Raw genomic sequence first — 22,795 nt, 5'->3', positions numbered from 1 at the left:
TTTGAGCTGTTTTAACTGAAAGCAATTTGCACTGATATCTTAAAATATGTCAGTGCCATTATTTTGTCTCAAGATGCACACCAGTAATATTTTTTTTTCCTAAGGCACAAATGCTATCAGGTTTATTACACTTCTAGTCTTGTTTGATTTCTGGTTCCATTTGAGTTGAAAATTTCTTTGTACCACAAGACATTCAGGCAACAATGCAGACAACAATACTGAAGGAGTCAGAAACAGCAATTTTAAATATTTTAATTGTTTAAAAAATAAATTAAATGGCATGACCTTAAAAGACTGACAAATCAAGTCATCTCATGAGCACTCCAATAGGTCAGAAGACACAAATGAAAGGGGCTCTGATCTTAGAGAAGTACAACAAAAGGCAAATAGATCACATTCATACACATCTCAAAACATCCTCTGATGATCTACAGCTGATATTCAGATACTCGTTTACATGCATGAGGCTATGATACAGTCTAAAACGACACTGTACAGAAAGAGGCCCAGTAGAGCAGTGACTTGGATGGATTTACAACTTCAGCATTCCTTAAAAGCTCTAAAAATATCTCGCAAAAAACCCCAGCAAAAAAGCTGGTATGCTTTCACACTGAGTAACTGGATGTGGTAGAAGGCTAAATTGAAAATGCTACAGTTCATCCACTGAAAGCAGTAATTAAACCGTTAAGCATATAAGGGACTTAACATCTAGTTTTTAAATTACCTTTCAGATTATAAAACAGTTGTAGTGCTTCCCTGATAATCCCTCAAACCAAGAGAAATCCAACGCTGTATGTATATCTTGCTGACTTAAACCTGAATTGATAAGCATTTGTAATGATGTTCCTTGCTGTTAACAGCGTCATATTGATGGTGTGGATATTGGTCAGGGCAAATTATGCTGTAAACTTTGGTTAGAGTCTACATGACCAAACATCAAAAAACTACACAACATAAAAGCAGTGATTGTTCAAACACTAGGCAGATAAGGCACAGCAAACTGTCAGTTGGTCTTCAACTTCGTAGCTTGTGTCACCTGATCTGTAAGCGTGGCTCTTATAGAGTTCACAACAGTCTGTCGGACATTTTCTTCCATGTATTGCTCAGTAAGTGGCTTCAGCACCTAGAATGGACAAAGAAGAAAAAACATTAACATTAAGAATTTGATTTTTAGATTTTCTGAAGAAAATGTGAACAGTGGTTATCTGAACATTTTTAGCCTGTTGCCAAATGGTTGCTTGCTAGGGTGTTCAGGGTGGTTGTTTACAGGTCAAAGTCAAAAGGAGTCCACCAACAACTCCCAAAATATGTAAATCTATTGGATTTTTTTTTACACACCTTAACCACCAGGCAAACATTGACCAGTCCAATTACTTAAAGTAACCTTGCCTCAATTACTGTATAAAATGTAAGAAAATGTAAGGATTTCTTTTATATAAACTGATGAAATAAGAGTTGAGCACTTTTAGAAAAAAATAATATTTACTACTAAAAAATGTCGATTTTATTCAGTTATGAGATTGTATTACCTTCAATATATGTTCTGATATTATGAGAACCCTGGATTTAAGGTTTTGGGTTTGTTCCAATTCTTACAACTTTCATTAATATTCAAAAAATAAATAATATTTTTAATGAAACTTAAGAATCAATAAGGTTTGCTCTTCTCGAAAGCTTAAAGGGTTAGTTCACCCAAAAATTTAAATTACCCCATACTTTACTCAACCTCAAGCCATCGTAGGTGTATATGACTTTCTTCTTTTAGCCAAACACAGTTTTATTTAAAAAAAACTGGCTCTTCCAAGCTTTATAATGGGAGTGAATAGAGCCTGAGTTTTTGAAGCAGGCAGTGAAGTAATACAGTGATTATAGTTTATAAAGTTATAAATATGGATATTTTTCTTACAAAAACACACCATTTCACTTCAGAAGGCCTTTATCAACCCCCTGGAGCCGTATGGATTACTTACTGGATGGATGTGCTTTCTGGAGCTTCAAAAACTCAGGATCTATTCACTCCCATTATAAAGTATGTCAGAGCCAGGATATTTTTTAATAAAAATTGATTGTGTTTGGCTGAAAGTAGTAAGTCATATACACCTAGGATGGCTTGAGGGTGAGTAAATTATTGGATAATTTAAACTAACCCTTTAAATGTGCTTGCCTGAAACAAGCACAAGCCTCATTGGTTCTTGCGCATCAAGCAAACACATTTGAGCTTCCGTTTACCATATTTGATGTGATCTATGCATGTTGACCAATGCTTGTATGCGAATAAAAGCCTTAATTAATCTTGTTTATCATATAAAGTGATCCATTCATATGGATTACTTTTAAATTTTGGTGAAATTCACTTTCAATAGAGGGACAAAAATCTCTCAACTTTCATTTTAAATATCTTAATTTCTGTTTCGAAGATCTTATGGGTGTGGAATAACGTGTGTCCCTTGTTAACGGGATAATGAACTATGTTTTTAACAAAGCAAGACCTATAGTAATAATACAAGCTGAACAAATAAGCTTTCCATTGATGTATGGTTCGTTTAGGATAGGACAATATGTGGCTGAGATACAACTATTTGAAAATCTGGAATCTGAGGGTGCAAAAAAACCAAAAACAAATCGAAATATTGAGAAAATCGCCTTTAAAGTTGTCCAAATGAAGTCCTCGATGTTGCTGCATTCACATTTTTTTTTTTTGTGATATATATACGGTAGGAAATTAACAAAATATCTTCATGGAACATGATCTTTACTTAATATCCTAATGATTTTTTGCATAATATAAAAATCTATAATTTTGACCCATACAATGTTTTGTTGGCTATTGAATCAGGACTGGCTCTAAAATTCATGGATCCTATGACAAAACTTTTATTGGAGGAACCTCTCTTCTCTGGGGCCAGTTGCATAAACCTCTAAGACTAGTCTTACAAGTTCAGTACAAGACATCAATTTATTTTCTTTAAGACGGTTCATAGCTTTTTTAAATCCGTTACATAAAAACGTAGATAAGCCTACTTTGATACCGAAAACTAAGACTGACTGCCCCTGACTAACTGCTAGTAGGTCATACTAGAACTTAAGACACTGTCTTAACATTATGGCTATGTTTATGCAACCAGCCGCTGGACTCTACGAGTAAGCTAAACTTAGAGGAACTTGATGGGCCTCGCATTATCTAGGAGAAATGCTAGGAGTTTCCAGGAAATGGGGAGTGAGAAGTACATGTGGAAGTACATCGAGGAAGCAAAACTCACCTGTTCCCACAGGGCCTCTGCTATGAGGTCTATAGCCACGCCCACTTCCCGATACTCTCCTGAGTATCTGACATACGCCCAGGCACACAACGAGAGCAGAGCCACCCCCATCACAAGACTGGCCAGAGCTGCGATTACTGATAAACCAATGAAACCTGTTACAGTGGAGACCATGTAGGTGACAAACATGACAGCAAACAGAGTGGCCGGAGTTCTCGCCGCATAGAAAATGTTCTTGCTTTCATTGTGTTTCACAAAATTTGTGTACACTTCATCCAGCTCTGTCTCTAACTGCTGCTGGTAGCGCTGACAGAACTCCACACCTCCCATTTTCTTCACAGCGCAAAACTTCTCAACGGAGGTTTTCTTAAACTCTTCGTGATAGCGCTGGAGGTCAACTGGGGCGATGTATGGTTTGTCTCCTCCACATACCTGTGACACACACAACAAAATGATAAGCTCAGACATATTTCCTAATCTATCTAATGATCAGGCGTAGATTTAACTAAACCATAACAGGCATTTTCTTTGAGTTATCTAGGCCAAAACTACTATTTTAGTGCAATGGCCTCAAGTTATTTTCAGTTATATAGGCTAGCTCATTTCACGTCATGATCCTGCTATATTTAAATAGAATTTAGGTCCCTCTCCATCCATGATCCATTTAGTAGTGAAGAATCTTGACTGAATGCACTTGATATGCAGGATGCATTTGCTCACACTCTTTCCTTTTTGTCTGCATGTATGCTGTCAAAATAGAAGAAATAATAGTGTAACTCTACCTGCTCCATGACTCTGTTATAAGTGTCTTTCGCTCCAGCGACAGCTGTCAAGTTGTTCGCTTCAGCAGTTGCCTGAGTAAAAGAGGCACAGTGAGCATTTAATACCTTCCATATAAACAACCATGTTTTGGGGTCAGTAGGATTTTTTTTTTTTTTTTTTTTTGAAAGCTGTTCTTTTGAACTTAGTATACATCAAAGAATCCTGTGGGAAAAAATGTTTCATGGTTTCCACAAAAATATTAAGCAGCACAACTGTTTTCAAAATTATTACAGTATTTTTTATCAAATTTTTTTATTTTTTATTACCATGCCAAAACTTTTGAACTGTACTGTAGGTGACTTTAAAGATGGAGAGGAACATACCTGCACCATGGATTTAGGATGTGGAAGCTCTTCCCCTTGATAGATTTTGATATATGCCTACAAACAAAGGAATATAAACATGGGTATTTTACTGGATGTTTATAAAGCATGTTCAATGGCACTGTACAAAAAGGCACACTTGTGACCTCACACCAACTGAAGTCAATAGCCGCTTTCCGACCAAGTAGTTATAGGAACTTAGTTCTAGGAACTGTCCACTTCTAAACAGTTCTAAGAACTACTCTCCCCCAAACTCGGTTTTGCTGTTTGCGTTCGCACTGGCCAAGTGGCCATAGGAACTGGTAGGAGGGGTAAGGGAGTGACGCAAGCACGGTGACTTTTATTTTGACGGCACGACGGACCTTTATTTTGGCGGCGCTGAGAACGCCAGAGCAAACAATGCTCGCATTCTCTGTGTTTATTAGTTAGCGATCTGTCTAACAGTACTGTTTAATATGTTATTAGATAGAACTGTTATAGAAAGTAGACAGTATATGAAAAAAGGTTATTAGCCTATGCCGTGTGGTTGATGTGCAGTGTTGCTAGCTGGGCAGATAAACATAATCATGTTTGGCTTGGTCCCCTCAAAGTTGCGCTGGATTTTCTCTTCAGCATAAAGGTTTAGAGACCCATCTATCACTGTTTTCCATGTTTGTATAGTTTATGAAGTAAATATATATAGGCTATAATCTGTGTGTTTACATTCTAGCTGTTTTAAAAATGGCGGGTGCTGATGTTCCGCGTGCGTTCGGTCAATCAGCGTACACTAACGTCACGGATAGTTCCTATAGTGCTGGTTTAGACCCTACTCTGAAGTAGGACCCAAATTAGTTCCTACAAATGGAGTTCCTAGAACTAAAATCGTTCCTAGTTCCTGCGGTGCGAACACGCCGACATCCGGGTACTTTAGCCAATAGTTCTAGGAACTGTGAAAAGGTTCCTCCGGTCGGAAAGCGGCTAATATTAATGCATTCATGTTGCTTGACAGCTGTAAACAGGCCACTGTCATGCTAATGAACTATTTTATAGTGTGATTAATCATTTACTTAAAAGATTAGCTCACCTAAAACTGAAAATACTGTCATCATTTCCTCACCCTCATGTTGTTCCAAACCTGTAAACCTTTGTTCATCTTCAGAACACAAATTAAGATATTTTTGGTGAAATCCGAGAGCTTCCTGACCCCTCTATAGACAGCGACGTCACGTCATAACCACTTTCAAGTACCAGAAAGGTAGTAAAGACATCGTTAAAATAGTCCATGTGACTACAGTGGTTCAACCTTAATGTTGTGAAGCAACGAGAATACTTTTTGTGCACAAAAAAAGGAAGAGAAGAAATTGAATGAAGTCGTTATTTTTTTCAGGTTTGGAACGACATGAGGGTGAGTAATTAATGACACAAATTTCATTTTTGGGTGAACTATCTCTTTAATTGAAACTAACCAGTTTTTTGCCTTATTATCAATAAAGACTTGCATCATTTGCCACACAAATTCTACAGGAACACTTGAATAGAGCCTCTTCAATTTAAATCCTGACACAATTTACAGCTAATCTGATTTGTGTTTACAGCTGTTAGTGCAGCTAAAGTAATCAAATCTGACCTTGAAGTACTCCAGCAGGTCTCTGCATGTGACTTTAGCTCCACTGATCTCTTTCTCTACCAAGTTCTCTGGTGCCAGCAGTAAAGGAACTAGATTCTGCAGCTCCTCCTTAAACGCATCATCAATGTCTGCAAAATAAGAAAAGAAGAAGTTCATGATGAGCCTAGAGTTCGGACGTTCATGTGCATGTCGGTATCTGAGAGAAATCTATCCTGACCTTTCAGTCTGCCATCAAAGTGAGGGTTGGTGGCCACCTTCAGACCTGGATGTGGCAGCAGAAAGCAGTCTATGCTGGAGAAACAGCTGTGAATATGCTTCCTAACACTCTGCAGCTCTTCGTGTTGATTCTGCTTCACCTGCATAGCACAAATGAAACATTCACAATTTGTTCAACATGCTGATGCTCTGTTCATCTGTGTGCTGCATCTCACCTGTAGTCTCCTCTCCAAGAAGCGATACCCTCCTTTGAGCCCATAGCTATGCTCGTAAGGGAAACACCAGTCTCTGATCAGAAACAATAGTTTCTGAAAAACAGTAAAAAAAAAAAAAAAACATTTTAAAAGTGAATCTCAAGACCAACAAAATTAGAAAAACAAAAATACTGATGATGGTGTGTAATCGATGCCCAATTTATCATTCAAACCTTTTTCAGAGAATAAAGAAAATATTAATTTCCAAAACATTATTCTGAAAAAAATATCCATTTTCAGATTTCATAGTGAATTATTCTGGTATGGAAAAAAAGAAAGTGCTGTTTTAAATCACATTAGACTTTGTGAATTATTATTATTATTATTATTATTTTAAAAAAGGACATATTTTATGCTCACCAAGAATGCATTTATTTGATAAAAACAAAAAACAGTAACTGTGAAATATTATTACAATTTAAAATAGAAAATTTTTCTAGTTTAATATATTTTAAACTGAAATTTATTCATGTGATGCAAAGCTGAATTTTCAGCATCATTACTCCAGTCTTCAGTGTCACATGATCCTTCAGAAATCATTCTAATATGCTGATCTGCTGCTCAAGAAACATTTATCATCAACGTTGAAAACAGTTGTGCTGCTTGATATTGTTGTGGAATTATTTTAAGGATTCTTTGAGAAATAGACAATAGCAATCTTTTGTAACATGCCCAATGTCTTTACTGTCACTTTTGATCAATTTGATTAATTTCAGTTTAATTTTGATCAAGCCCTTGCTGAATAAAATTATTAAAGGGGTCCTATTATGCCCTTTTACGAAGTCTTGATTTAGTTTTTTGGGATGTACTCAATTGTTTAAAAGAAAATCGCATTATTTTTCACATATCTTTTACAACGCGCCATTTCAATGAAGACCCTCTATCCAAAATACGAAATGTGCTGCAAGTAGTTAGCTGGGCCAGTGTGATTGATTGACACTGCTTAGAGTGTGTCCAGGAAATGTCCCGCCCCTTCATAATAGCGAGCTCTACTCACTCAACTCACTCAGATGCAAATTGCCTATTGAGGATATCATCAATTTCAAACCAATTCAAGCCTGATTTAGACTTAATAATAATCGTCAAACAAGAGGATTGTGCATAACGGATTTCAATCACAGACTATGCAAGCACAGCTTTCACAGTTTCAGAAACTGGGTTTTCTTTTCTTTTAGTAATTTTCTTAAAGGGTTAGTTCACCCAAAAATGAAAATTCTGTCAGTAATTACTCACCCTCATGTTGTTCCAACCGCGTAAGACTTTCGTTCATCTTCGGAACACAAATTAAGATATTTTTGATGAAATCTGAGTGCTGGATCACTTCTCCATAGGCTGCTAGGTGACCGAAACTTGCTGGCCCAGAAAAGTTATTAAAGAGATCGTTAATATAGTCCAAGTGACTACAGTGGCTCAATCTTAAGTATATCAAGCGACGAAAATACTTTTTGTGCGCAAAAACAAACAAAAATAACAACTTTATTCCACTATTCATTTCCTTCTCTCTGGGCCTCTAGTTGGTTCACGTAGTGTTTTTGCGCAGCGCGTCTGTGTTACACGTCACCACGTAGGCTCACTATTGGCCGACGCTGGTCATGTGTGTGATGCGTGATGACGTGTAACACAGACGCGCAGCGCAAAAACACTACGAGGCCCAGAGAGAAGGAAATGAATAGTGGAATAAAGTCGTTATTTTTGTTTGTTTTTGCGCACAAAAAGTATTCTCGTCGCTCGATATACTTAAGATTAAGCCACTGTAGTCACTTGGACTATATTAACAATCTCTTTAATAATTTTTCTGGGCCAGCAAGTTTCGGTCACCTAGCAGCCTATGGAGAAGTGATCCAGCACTCAGATTTCATCAAAAATATCTTAATTTATGTTCCGAAGATGAACGAAGGTCTTACGCGGTTGGAACAACATGAGGGTGAGTAATTACTGACAGAATTTTCATTTTTGGGTGAACTAACCCTTTAAGACGATTTAGATACAATGTTATACACCATGTACTAGTGATATTTATCGGATATGGTAATCTATAGTATAATATGTATTAAATATGGGCACCAGTGTCTGAATTTAGCACTTAGATCACATAGATTTTTTCATTTCTTGAGCGGATACACCAAGGGTAATTGTAGAATTATTTTCAATATTAGGGGGGCTCAGCAGGCAAAAAAAAAAAATATATTGTTTGTATACTAGGGTAGGCATGAACAATACAGTAGGTTCTACACTTTCAAGTCAATCCCTGAATATTACTTTAATTTCTAATCATTTTAAATAACCAGCTAATATTCATTAAGAATACAGACAAACCTTATATTACTGTAATTGTCTAGATTGGTAATATGTGGGTAAAATATTTTTCTCATCACATGTACAGTAATGTTTTAAACACTATTATTTTCTTTACATTTGTGCAGTATAAAGAAAAAAGAAAACGGGGGGAAAAAAACAAGCCTCACAAAGTCTCATGCCATTTAGATGAAAGGAACATTTAAAAATAATAATAATAATATTAATTAAAAAAAGCCCAGATTTTTCAGTGGATGGGAAACCGTCTTGTATTGCTCCTGCATCATATTATGTAAACTGCATTTATGACAAATAACTACAGTTGTATATGTCATGACAATCTATCAATAAATGCACACACCTTGTCCTCTGCTTCTGATGCTGGCGCCGCGCTGCTGCGGATTGAAGAACACGCTGAATAACATGGACTAAAATATGGGGAGGACTAAAAACGCCGTTTTCATACGAGTTTTAAATGGGACTGAGGCGATCACGAATTATGTACATATTATGGAGTTAATCGCAAATTTTGGGGGGCTGGGTGGAAATTTCGGGGGCTAAAGGCCTCCTAAAATGGGCCTAGTGACGCCCCTGAGATACACAGAGAATACAGCACAAATACATTCCATCAAAACAAATTATATGATTCTTCAATAACGGCTTTAAAATGGCCTCTGAAACATTTTAAACATCTGTGGCATGTGAGGCACTTTTTGCCCTGAGTGCTGGTTAATTTGTGGCTATGACAGGAGGAAATAGCTTTCCTACCTGAAATGGTTTCTCATAGATCTCCTCCATTGCAAGTCGGCCGTATTCTGTGAAAAGCTATAAAAGACACATGATGTTACTGTCCCACTTACACTGTAAACAAATCACTACAACATACACCAACAAAGAAAGTTGCTACCTGGAGATGCTGCAAATCATCTTCTTGGATATTCTGAGAAAGATTATAAACCTAAAACAAACAAGGTACAATGTATGACAAAGCCCCATGTATTGTAAACCTTTACTTATGCATGTGCATCACTAACGTGCTTCTACATACCTGCACAGAGCTGGTCATGGTGCTTAGAGCAAAAACAGTGGCACAGTCTTTGATGGTGGACTGACTGTCAAAGGCTCCCTGAGTGTCCACCAGCAGCACAGCCACCTAAGGACACACATAGATTAGCCTTATCACACAGTCAACATATCTTGACAGTGACATAATACACATCTTCAACTGAACAACCCATTCACCTTAGTTCCATCTTCCTTTTCCACAACAAACACCTCACTCCAGGCCTGGATTCCTGTGGTCTCTCTCTCACAGCCACCCCTCCAGGAGAAACCAGTCAACGGCTCATCATCTCCACCCATCCATGACTCAGATGACTACAAAGAAACAAAATGGATTGTTAATATGAATGTCCCGAAATGCACGTAATAAAGCATGCATGCTCGCACATGTGACCTAGCTGGTTTTATACTGTACATGCAGGACGCAGCGCACACGTTTAGACATGTCAAGGATAGGAGTCATCAGGAATTTGTTCTCAGGAATAATGATTCAGATAGACTTATTTTTTACTGATGTGTTGTAGCTCTCATGTCTTGCATATTTGAATGCATAAGGGTAGTTGACCTGTTATTTTACAGTCCTCACAGATAAGGGCAAATAAGCTTCGAGACTTTGTTTCATTTTACATTTAGTCATTTAGCAGACGCTTTTGTCCAAAGCGAAGAAGTGCTCAAAATACGAAGTTCAGGCATTGTTCAGAGTAGCATAAGCCCGATAAGCGAGGATTTAAAGGAAAAAGGAAAAAAAAAAATTTTTTTTTTTAAATGAGGTTAAGTGCTCACGGAAGAGATATGGGTTTTCAGCTGTCTTTTTAAAGTTGCCAGGGATTCTGCATTCCGGATGAGGGTGGGGAGAGCATTCCACCAGCATGGGACAATATTAAAAGCAACAATGCACAACTTTCAAATTCTGTCTTTCATTTTTTCATGAAATACAAACAATAAAATCCGTTTTATCACTCTTTCATATGCCGTGACAGATCACTGTAGCGCCTCAGTACAAGCCACACATGAACCAATCATCTCTTCCTGTTTACTACTACTTAGAGCATGAAATAAAAATGAATGAACATCAGAAGGTATGTTGAAAGAAACGTATCACGTATCAAATGTATCATGTAATCGCTCAATCAGTGTTTCAAACGGGGGAAACATCAACAATTTGTACAGCTTGTATACTGTTTATATATTGAAAGCTATTTAATGACCATAAACTAGTTAGTTAGAAAAAAAATAACTCTAGAGAGGAGTATTTTGATAAATATATGCACTATATTAAATTTTCATTACATATTTACTTAACCTGTTAGTGTTGTCATTATTTTATGCTTGAATAAATCTGTCATGTAAACAAGTTTATTATTGATTAAATGTTTATATTTCACCAACAAATTGGAGTAGAAATATTTCTGTTTTTATTATATATATATTATATAAAAAAACACCTTATGTGCCATTTAAATGTTTGTACAACTTAGTTTGTTCAATTTGAGTGTTGATTATTAAATACATTTCATTAACTGATGGTTAAATAAACATTATTTTCGAAACGTTTTTGTTTTCAGCCAAGTGTTTCCTGAATTTTCGGTTTCAGCCCAGAATTTTTATTTTCCCAGATATTATATCAATCAAAATTAGATTAAAAAACAGAGGGAAAAAAAGGAATAAAACAGTGACCAATTTTAGCATCTAAAAGTTTTCATTTACAAATATACATTTAATCCAAAATTCTAATTTGTGTCCATTTGTCAACTACCCATATGCTTACATCACTGAAAGAGGGTTCGTTCTAACCTGATTGTGCATGTAACGTAGCATGAAATCCAGCAGGAAGGACTTTCCCTTGCGGAAGGCACCGGCCACAGACACCACAACCACGTTGAGATCCTTGATATGTTCCTGCATCAGGATTTTTTCCAAAGCAACAGCATCCAACTCAAACTTATGATCTTCCTCGTTAGCGATCACAATTTGAATGGGTCGAGCCCCCTCTGGAACCGGGTCCTCCTCCGGCTCAAGCTCTTCCGCTACAGCACATGGTGCCACACCATTAGTGTCAGGGCTGAACTCCTCCAATGCGCTCAACGCCTGAACCGGCCGGCACAGTGGAACATCTTCCACACCGGTCATATCTGTAGAGAAAGAAAAAAAACTGTAAAAAGTCATTAGCAGGGTTATTATCATTAACTACAAGTAAAATACTATAAATATTTTTGTTAATTGAAATAAAGGTAAAATAACAAAATATAAATAGTATGTGAAACACAAAGTAAATGGAAATAAGACACTGAAATTTAAATTTGAAAGTAATAAAATTACTAACTGAAAAACTAAAAAACTAAAAAAATAATTAAAACGAGTAGTAAAATAAATAAAAAAGACAATTGCAGATAAAGAAATTAATAAATTAAACTAAAATTTAAATAAAAACAAAATATAAAAATAAAAGTTAAAAATAATAAAAACAATAATAGTATATAAATAATAACTAATAAAATAATAATAAAAACAATTTGAATATATATATGTATATATAAAAGCAGCTTTAAATTGTTCACCGTTTAAAATGTCAAAAGTAATCGTAGCCATCTCCGCTTATGTTGTGCAAGGGGTTATTGGCCAAAAAAAGCATGCATGAATAAGAAAAACCCACATACTGAACACAGTCCTTGATGGTCAGACATGGGTTTTCTGACGTTCGCAACTTTGCTTTTTAGCACTCAAGCAGCTCATTACTGTGGTCACTTTCTATTCCAGGAGTGTGTGGGTCTCTGTTCTAACCCCATGCACTTTATCCATGAGCTGTGATAAGCCTAGATCCCTTCGGCCACAGGGCTAAATTTGGTCATTTTTGTCGTCTAGTTAAGACATATGTAACGCAAAACAAACACCCTCTCCCCTTCACTTTAGTCTCTTCAGGCTCACAGCCAGATGAACTGAGCTCCTGGATCAGAGTCAAGCAGTGTCAGAGTGAGTTAACACACACCAAGGACACACTGGACAGGGGACAGCTCATTCAAGACTGCTTTATACACATTCACACACTATTATATTTATATATATAAATTATATTTATTATATTTATATATGTATATATATATATACACGATTCTGGATAAATTGAGAATATTAAGCATATTTAAAAAAAAAATAACATGGAATTTATTAGGGGTTGTGATGTTAATTTCTGCATTCTATTTAAAAAATATTTAATTATTTGAATTGATATATTTTTAATCAGTTTGAATGAATGATTTAAAGTGATAGTTTTTGTCATCATTTACTCACCCTCAAGTTGTTTCAAACCTGTATGAATTTGTTTCTGTATGAGAAGATATTTTTGAAGAATGTTGGTCACAAGACAGTTAGTTACCAAGAAAGAAAAAGAGAAAGAAGAAGTAAAACTCATACAGGCTTGGAACAATTAGAGTGTGAGTAAATGGTAAATGGAGTAAATTTTTGGGCGAACTATCCCTTTAATGACTCACTCATAAACTTCTTGTTAACTAAAAATAATAAATGCAGTAGAATTGTTTATTGAAAGTTCATGTTAATAAACGAAACCTTATTGTAAAGTGCTACCAACATGACATTACAGCAAAATTTTCCTCCAATTAATTCCAAAGTGAAAATGTTGCTAGTTTTAACAACTAACACAGGTAAAGCAGACATTGGTATCAGCTTTTGAAAGGCCCAATATCATTGATGCAGACTACTAACTTGAGACATACAGGTACAAATCATGGGTACAGGTACAACCTGCATCATGCATATGTCTATCAGTTTCTTATCAGATTTTAACTGACTGATATGTTTGCCCAGATAAAAAGTAACTTGATATAATTGTCCTGTGTCCAGTAAATCAACATGCTATTATGTTGATTTACTAGACACACCAGCGAAACTCAAAGTAAATTTACATGGCAAATTACCCTGGTAAGATCTCAGACTAAACACACAGGCATCCACCACCCTAAAGCTTAAGGAAGCAAACAAAACCCACAACTCATGCCAAAAAAAAAAGCGTTTGAGATGAATATGGATACAAAAGATTCCTTAAAACGAGTTTGATAGTTTCCTGTACGAAATCTTTGATAACCGGTTCGTTTCTGCGCGCGCGCACGAGCACGTCAATCACAAAACAACTGCAGAATTCAGTGAAATACTAAAATAATTTAAAATGACTGTCAAATACATCTCCACTCACAAACTATATTTAAATTGGATTTTAAAACATAACACATACTGAACGGCCATGACAAAGCAAGAAGTGAAAAAAAGCCTGGCTCCAAAGTTTGCACGGTTGCAAATTAAGCCATCTAATAATAGCTAGCATAAAAATAACCGAAGAACTCACCGAGAACACTACAGTTTACTAATAATCATGCGAGTAGAGTGTGTCTTTCACTCATAGAACCGTTATGGTGTCAAAATGACAGGTATCTCAACTCAACTCCCCGAAGCGCGTCTCACGAGGCTTTTAATTCCAGTAATGCGAGTCAACAAGAGCTAAATGTTTGTCAAACTCTCTCTGTCAGCTCTCAACGCATAAGCGATCTGCTCTCGGGCGCAAATTGATACACACCTGGTCAAATTTGACCGTGAACAGAAATAACACGAGTTCAAGTCCCGTTTTTAACTTTTAACGTGTCAATAAACACAGGCAAACTCAAACTTACAGGGAAACACAATGACTTTGAAGAACGGCTTTTCGATAATTCGAGATTTGAAATGAGTCACCTTCATTAAAGTTGTGGCACTTGTGGTTCTTTGCTGAGAAATGCCGATTCCTCGGTCCGCTGTCTTCCGCCATCTTGGTTCTGTTGAAACTTTGCTGCGTGACGTAACAGCCCCAGTTTCTCTCGTACTGTATATCAACTTCATGCTCTCATTCAGAGACGTTTGGGAAAACTAACGAAGATGGGTTTGTCTTTGTTGAGTATAAACTTACAATACAATACTTAGAATATTGATATGTTACAGAATAAACAAAACAAACAAATATATTTAATGAATTTAATCATTTATGCCTTAGCAAATGTGTGGCATTAACCATGTGGGACTCCACTCTTTATAAAGATGACCAGATTTCTTCCACTGAAGCACACAATGCTCTTTGGATCATCTCAAGTCATGCTGGACAACATGATTATCGTGTTTTTACATCATTTTTTCATTCGAGAGAGAGAGAGAGAGAGAGAGAGAGAGAGAGAGAGAGAGAGAGAGAGAGAGAGAATGCATTTGCATGCAATGCATGGCCCCAGACTTTTGGAGCCCAATGTGCACGGAATACCATAGTGCAATTTTTTTTTCTGAGAAAATTATTGGAAACAAAGGAGGTGTTAAGATTTAAAGGAGGAACCCTCAGAGAGACAGCATTTCTAGTTCTATTTTTAGACTGACACACACATTTCAAATCCATTTGCACACATTGCCCTGTTTCATAAATCTCTAGGCCAGAATGTCAGAAAATAATTATTGAAAAATAAATAAATGATGAATTCATCGAAATTTAAAAGGGAACAAACTAATGTCTGATAATCATTTAGCAAATGACACTGCGGTTAATGTGGTTTGTGAAAAAGTAATTCTATTACAACAATTACTGATCACTATCCAAATATTATTATAATTATGGTCATTGTAACAGGATTCCATCAGATTAATATATTCAGATCAGACAGAGCTTCAGTCTTTAGTCTGTGCAATGTGCAAAAGTTTATGATTCTATGAGTTTATTTTATTTTAGCATCAACGTTTAGTCTTGCAATTAAAAATTGTTGGTAAATGCATATTACAAAGTCAGAACAGCAGCACCAAATGGGCCAAATACTCTACATAAATGCGCAGTACTGCCCCAATCCAGATAGTGGCAGTATGACACCAACAAACAGAAGCGATTTGGACGGTAGTGATCCTAGGGTAGTGATGGGAGAAACGAAGCTTTTCGTCACTTTGAATCGAATCAATTGAACCTCGCAAAATGATTCAGTGATTCGAAGCGCTCGAAACGTCACACGCTGGTGACCCCTGCTGGTCAGAGCGAGATAATGCAACGAAAACTCAGCTCGAACATCCATAAAAACACCTTTTACAAAACAATTGCAAATGTTTTATTGAAGGTGTAATATATTAGATGCGATACAAATAATCCAATACCGTTAAATATCAAGTGTCTTTATAATATGTGTTATTTTATTAAACTGTAGGACTTGATTTGTTTGTTTTATGTAGAGTTTTGGTTAATCATACCAATAAGAGACTTCTAATAACAATTTTTCATTTTTCTTATACAAATGTGTCATTAAATGTCTACAAATTTATAAAATTGATCCGAAATCAGATCAAATCTGGTTCATGGGTTTACATAGATAATCATCAACCACTGATTTTATTATTATAATAATTATAACTTTTTACAGTCTATTAATTTATGAATAATAATAATTATTATTATTATTATGCTTTAAACAACAAAACAATTCAACATACAGTTTGGAGCTAGGTGAACAAAAAATAAAACACACACACAGTCACACACACACACACACACAAAATAAAATAAAACATACATTCAAATTGTATCATTCAAATATTTTGAACTCAGAACAGATGAACAGTTTAGTTTAGTTTAGTTTAATAGCTTTTATATTAGTACTAGTTTGAATAGTAGAACAGTAATTTTCAAATTCTTTAAGGACTCATTAAACTTATGAATGTGAAATTTGACTTAAAGTTAACAGATTAATTACAAAATTAATTATCATACTTTAAAATAATGATTTTATTAATTATCATAGCAAATCAAAATTAAAGACACATAGACACATAATACCATAACCTTTTCACATGACTACAACAATCAACCATTGACATTTACATTTCGAAACAGTAACGAAGCCTCGTTTACTGAAATCACGTGACTTTGGCAGTTTTGTAGGCGCTCCGAATCACTGGTTCGAAACAAATGATTCGCAAAGGTTTTGAACTGAAGCTTCACGAAGCATGTTTCGAAAGCGTTGATCACTAGACTAGTGGGCGGTACTCTGTAGTTTATTAACTCAAAGTGTAGTCATTTGTACTACGTGTTGTAAGTTTCTTTGCAATGGTGGATTTGTAAGTCCCGTCTAGAGCAAACGGGTTGATTCATAATGACCGAGGTGTGTAAAGAGGAGTTCGGCACTGCAGTGGGTCCAGTGGAGAAATGGACCCTGCGGTCCGGCAGTGTGTGTGTGGAGATCATCTCTCTGGGCTGTGTGATAAAGTCCATCACAACAGAAGATCGCAGCGGTCAAAGTGCGGATTTAGTGTTAGGATACGATGATTTAGAAGGCAAGTTCTATCTTTCAGTTATGAGAGCGTTTCATTATTGTGCATGACAGGTATTTTAGACTGACATGTTGATTAGAGACAGCTTAAAATAATTTCTTGACCTGTTTTAACAGTTTATTTGCTTATTCCTACCGGATGTATCCTCTCTGTACAGAGAGAAAAAAAAAAAGAAACAATAATGGTTTCTGAGAAATTGTTTCTGATTAAATGGAGAATACACGAAGGCTTTTGCTTTTTAGAATTTTATTAGATTAATTCTAGTTTGTTAAACATCTAGTTTGTAGCCTATAACACTTCAGAATGTAACGTTAGTCAGGCATTTCAAATGAAATTCTCCCAAAAAACAAATAATCCAAGCTGCTAAATACACATTCATTTTACAGTGTTAAACTTAGTGTCAACAATTGACTTTTGGAAACATAATTTTTACTTAATGATATTTTCAAAGATTTCTCCATATGAAAAAGCAACTTGTAAGTAATAAAATGTTCCAATAAAAATTGTAATGTCTTTGAAAAAAAATATTGAACTGACTAAAACATCCTTTTAGTTTCTTTCATTCATAGGCTGAAACATAAAAAAATAAAAAATAAAAATAATTTTTAAAAAATATTTAAGTGCACTGAATCACTGCAGAGGCTGTGCTAACAGAAAGGCTGCAAATAAGTCTTCTCTTTATTGCCCAATTTGTGCTTTTAAAAGTCCAACATTACAGATATTGAGAAAGCAGAGTTGCTGATGCCCTTTATGAAATATATATAATTATGGGAAGTGAATGAACAATTGCACAACCTTTACTCATTTCACAAAAATCTTTGAAAACAGATGTTCACTATTCAAGATTGTTCGTAGATTTTGAAATAAACACAAGGGGAACTATCATTTCTGTAATCCAGAAAATCTGTAATCCAATGCCACATTTCCTCAACCTTGGGGCCTCAGCAGACTTCCTAGTGGGCCTCAAGATGACTTAAAATAATTAAAAATTAGACAAAACAAACTTTTTAAACAACTAAAATCAAGATATTTCTTTATAATGGCATGGCCATTTTTATATAGATTATACATTTTTCTAGCAATGCCAAGCTCTAAAATATTTATATCTAGAAATCCTTATACAGTAAATGAGCATCTATAAAAGTCATGCAATGCTGCAAATTCATTGGTTAAAGAGACTGGGAACCCTTAAAGGGATAGTTCACCCTAAAATTAAAATGAAGTCATAATTTACTTCATTTCCTTTATTTCACTGTAGGTTATCTCTCAAACCCTCGCTACTTTGGAGCTGTGATAGGCCGGGTTGCAAACCGCATTGCCAAGGGCCGGTTTGTGATAGATGAGAAGGAATATAAACTGGCTATAAACAATGGACCCAATGCTCTGCATGGAGGACTGAAGGGCTTTGACAAGGTTAACAAACGCATATATGTCTGTCCCTTTTGTCCCATTATATGTTATTTGTCATGTCTTTAATGTGAGTTAGCAGGCATTGTTGCATCTGGCATTTCATTAAGGACATTTGTGTGTTGTAGGCCGTGTGGACCACAGAGGCTGTGGATAACGGAGTGAAACTGCGTCACAGTAGTCCAGGTGGTGATGAGGGTTACCCTGGGAACCTAAACGCTTGTGTCACCTACACACTGGAGAAGAACACACTGAGTGTGCTATACCACGCACAGACTGACCATACTACACCAATCAACCTCACCAACCATTCATACTTCAACCTGGCTGGACAGGTAGGGCTACATGCTCAGAGATTTTGGGCTGTTCCAGACAAAACATGATCAATCGTGGCGATTTCTGTGGTCGTGGCTCCTAAATGGTGGTCCTACATCGTACAGTGAGAGAGGTTCAAAGATAGCCTGCGATACTAATAAGAATATGTATCTTCCCTCAACCCAACCTGCTGCCACTTGTGTCTCTGCTGTGTCAATGTGCTTTTTTAACATAATGTCTGTATTATAGTGGTAACACTTTACAATAAGGTTCCTTTATTAAACATTAGTAAATGTATTAACTAACATGAACTAACAATGAGCAATACATTTACTACTGTTTTTGTTAATCTTTGTTAATGTTAGTTAATCAAAATAAAGCTGTTCATTGTTTGTTCATGTTAGTTCACAGTGCATTACCTAATGTTAACAAGATTTTAATAAAGTATTAGTAAATGTTGAAATTAACATTAACAAAGATGAACAAATGCTGTATAAGTGCAGTTCATTATTAGTTAATGTTAACTAATGTAGTTAACTAATGAACCTTATTGTAAAGTGTTACCATTATAGTAAACTTGTACACTGTATTTATCAACAGGATTTGAAGAGTTATATCTGTTTTACTGCTTTTTATATTTGTATTGTTCACTGTAATCTTCTTATTGTGTTTTTTTAGGTAGACAATTTTAAGATCTGTCCAGGGACAACGGATGAAAAATAGCCTTTTGGCTAATTCTGGTGCATTTGCAGCAATGCTAATTAATGTACACTGTCCCTGTCAAATAAATTAATAAATAAATGGTGGTCCTACATCGTGAGAGTACGTTTTTAGCATGATCATCTCACAGTGTGTTTGCTGCTACGACCTAAGTCTACTGACTAGCCAATAAAAATGCTACATGAAATGGCGTATTGATCAATGCAACATGGCGCTAAAACATAAAACTACTTAACCCAAGCTCCATTTGCAAGATTGACATGCCAAGTTGGCCTCTTTTCCGTGTCCATATTCACCTCTTTCGCTTCATCCACTTTTTTTAAGCACATAAAAACCACAATTGCCAAAGTGCGATTCATCTTGCTCTATTTGTTTACCACTAGCACATGCTCATGACATTTTATTCTTCTATGTCGTAGCCTACGATTCAATAGGTGTCATCATCGTACAGTCTACATACATGTCGTATCCAAGTTTATTAGATCCATGTCGAACTTACAGGACTGTTGTTGACTATATTTAAGATTTTATCTTAAATATAGTCTTTTGTCTTTTGTGGACACAGCTGGTGTATTCCTGCTATCAATAAATGCTATTTAATGTCCCACGTTCTACAGGGATCACCAGACATTTACGACCATGAGGTGACCATCTCAGCGGAGTCGTACCTTCCCGTGGATGATACAATGATCCCCACAGGTATTGTTATCACATTGTTTATTTTAGAGAATTAGATCTTTTTAGAATTTAGATGTTTACAACTCTCCAGAACAGAAACTGTCAAACGTGGTTTTGTGTGGTTTCTGTACTATGTACAGGGGAGGTGAAATCTGTGGAGAAGACCCTGTTCGACCTGAGAAAGCCTGTTCTTCTTGGCTCTAGATTGAAAGAGCTGCCTGGTCCAGGGTTTGATCACAACTTCTGTCTGTGCTCACCTGGTGAACCGCCACTGGAGAGAAAATGTGCACGGTAACGTGTCATTTGTATTGGAATCTTGACTTCATGATATAACACTTGATGCATCTTATTATTAGCACACATGTTGGTCTCTGTAGAGTGGTGCATCCTGGGACGGGTCGTGTCCTGGAGGTGAGCACTACACAGCCGGGGGTTCAGTTCTACACCTCCAACTTCCTGGATGGGACATTGAAAGGGAAGGGTGGAGCTGCTTACTCCAAACACAGTGCCTTCTGTTTAGAGACCCAAAACTGGCCAGATGCTGTTAACCAGGTAATGTAATTAAAATAACATTTTCATTCAAGTGGTGGCACTTCATTAATGTACACTACCACTGATAATTTGGGGGTCAGTAAGATTTCATTTTTAATACTTTTATTCAGCAAGGATGCATTGACATGCAGTCAATTTTAAATTGTAATCATATTTTACAATATTACTGTTTTTACTGTATTTTTGATCATCAAATGCAGCTTTGGTGACTTCTTTCAAAAACATAAAAAAAAAATCTTACCAACTGCAAACTTTTGAATGGTAGTGCACATTATACTGTACATCATATACACAGCCTATTTGTGAACGTTTATATTTATGCAATGTGTTTGCTTAGTTAAAAGCATAATGGTTCTCAATGAATGAGATGTTCTACCTGTTCTCTGTCTCTCATCAGCCTCATTTCCCTGATGCTCTGCTGAGACCAGGAGAGACGTACACACACACGACATGCTTCACATTCTCTGTGGTGTGAATCTACATGAGCATGTGAATTTTACTTTTCCAACATTACTGCACTTTTTTTCCTCACAGAACATTACATGTATTGCTACTAAGTAAAAAACACAAATTTTTTAGATGTCTGGGTGAATACTATAATAGAGAAAAATGTTGTCATGTAATGAGGCATCTATAACATTTTGACATTTGCACAAATTATATCAACATGATATAATTAGACAAATGTTATTTTGTAACACAAGTGCCAAAAACTGTTAGAAAATCTGTTAATTTTTAAATCAATAAAAATAAATATATCCACAGATCTAATATGATGTTTTATTTTATATATAATAAATGTTTTTTTCTAAATACATTTCATAATGCATTTTTTTTGGCAAAATGACATATTCGATTGTAGTCCTACATCATCAAAGAAGTGAATCATTCCAAACTCTAATAATGTATTTTATATTTGACAATTCATACTTGCATATGCCTCAAACAGTTAAGATTCATGCACATGCCTGGTGTTGGTGCTTATTTCTGTAATATTGCATTTAAGCAGTCCAATAGGAATCTATTGAAAAGAGACCAAAGCTTTTTGAAACTTTGCTTGTATATTTTCTATGAAATATCACTAGGGAAGTGACAGAAATAAAGTTTCCCATTGATTCCCTTATTGATTTTTACATGACATGACATGAAGGCCATGTATAGTAACCCATACTCTGAATTTTCCTCTGCATTTAACCCATCCAAGTTAGTGCACACACATTAGTAGTAGTGAGTAATGAACACACACAGCCATCTTTGCTGTGGCATCTGAGAGCGATTGGGGGTTTTGCCTTTGCTCAAGGGATCCTCAGTCATTTCCTGCAAGTACTGAGACTTGAACCCGCAACTGTTGTGTTACCAGTCAGACTCTCTAACCATTAGGCCATGACTATATTAAACCCCATGTTTAACATGTTAATGTACACGTAATCTTAGAGGTGAATGCATTTACAACTGTTTTAAATACAGAATTTTTAATATAGAAAAATGAAATGATGGGGGAAAAATGAAATGATCCTTTTAATTATGAAATTAAAACTGCCAGTAGGTGGCGGCAAATCGCTGTCTTAATGAGTAAAGCATTCATTCCACTGGTTTCTTCAAAACTGTGGTTTCATTCTGGAACATGGCAAGTGGGTGCTTCTCATTTCTTATTTGTGCATCCTTGTTTACTTTCCTTGTTTCCTTTCCTTGTGTTTTAGCTCCACCCCCTTTGCATGTGAGGGAAGAATGCACCAGTGTATCTTCATTCATAACTCCTCAGGAAGCTTCCTTACTCCTTGGCTGTGTCCGAAATCGCCCCCTATACCCCTCATTCACTATTCATTCACCCCTCATTTTCATACAGGCCATGGCGGTGGAGTGCATTACTTACTGTTTTCTTTGAGACAACAGTACCTGCTATCTGCAGGTCTTTTTGAAGCTCTCCACAAGTGATCCTTGGCTCTTGGACAACTC

At 36.0% G+C, this 22,795-nt stretch overlaps 2 protein-coding genes across 3 annotated transcripts; one reads left to right on the top strand and one right to left on the bottom strand.

Annotated features, from left to right (window-relative positions):
* Positions 1–236: 236 nt before the first annotated feature.
* On the bottom strand, positions 237–14,708 carry atl2 (atlastin GTPase 2). Of its 2 annotated transcripts, none has more exons than XM_084092186.1 (13): positions 14,579–14,708; positions 11,633–11,970; positions 10,019–10,153; positions 9,825–9,929; positions 9,684–9,734; positions 9,545–9,601; positions 6,443–6,535; positions 6,229–6,367; positions 6,012–6,139; positions 4,406–4,462; positions 4,043–4,114; positions 3,261–3,692; positions 237–1,123 (listed from the first exon to the last, which is right to left on the bottom strand). In XM_084092186.1, exons 1-13 carry the CDS (start codon positions 14,649–14,651, stop codon positions 1,004–1,006), a joined length of 1,800 nt encoding a protein of 599 aa, XP_083948312.1. In that variant the 5' UTR covers positions 14,652–14,708; the 3' UTR covers positions 237–1,003. The 2 variants fall into 2 exon arrangements, with proteins under 2 accessions (XP_083948312.1, XP_083948313.1); XM_084092187.1 differs by having other exon boundaries at positions 11,633–11,990; positions 14,579–14,660.
* A 2,104-nt stretch (positions 14,709–16,812) lies between these two features.
* On the top strand, positions 16,813–21,656 carry galm (galactose mutarotase). The gene is made up of 7 exons (XM_084092185.1): positions 16,813–17,170; positions 18,426–18,580; positions 18,703–18,909; positions 20,227–20,308; positions 20,428–20,578; positions 20,665–20,839; positions 21,237–21,656. Exons 1-7 carry the CDS (start codon positions 16,990–16,992, stop codon positions 21,312–21,314), a joined length of 1,029 nt encoding a protein of 342 aa, XP_083948311.1. The 5' UTR covers positions 16,813–16,989; the 3' UTR covers positions 21,315–21,656.
* The last annotated feature ends 1,139 nt before the right edge of the window (positions 21,657–22,795 follow it).

The sequence above is a fragment of the Abramis brama genome (genome assembly GCF_963993115.1).
Source record: "Abramis brama genome assembly, chromosome: 19".
In the NCBI taxonomy this organism is placed as follows: Eukaryota; Metazoa; Chordata; class Actinopteri; order Cypriniformes; family Leuciscidae; genus Abramis; species Abramis brama.
This window is presented reverse-complemented; position numbering and strand designations above follow the sequence as displayed.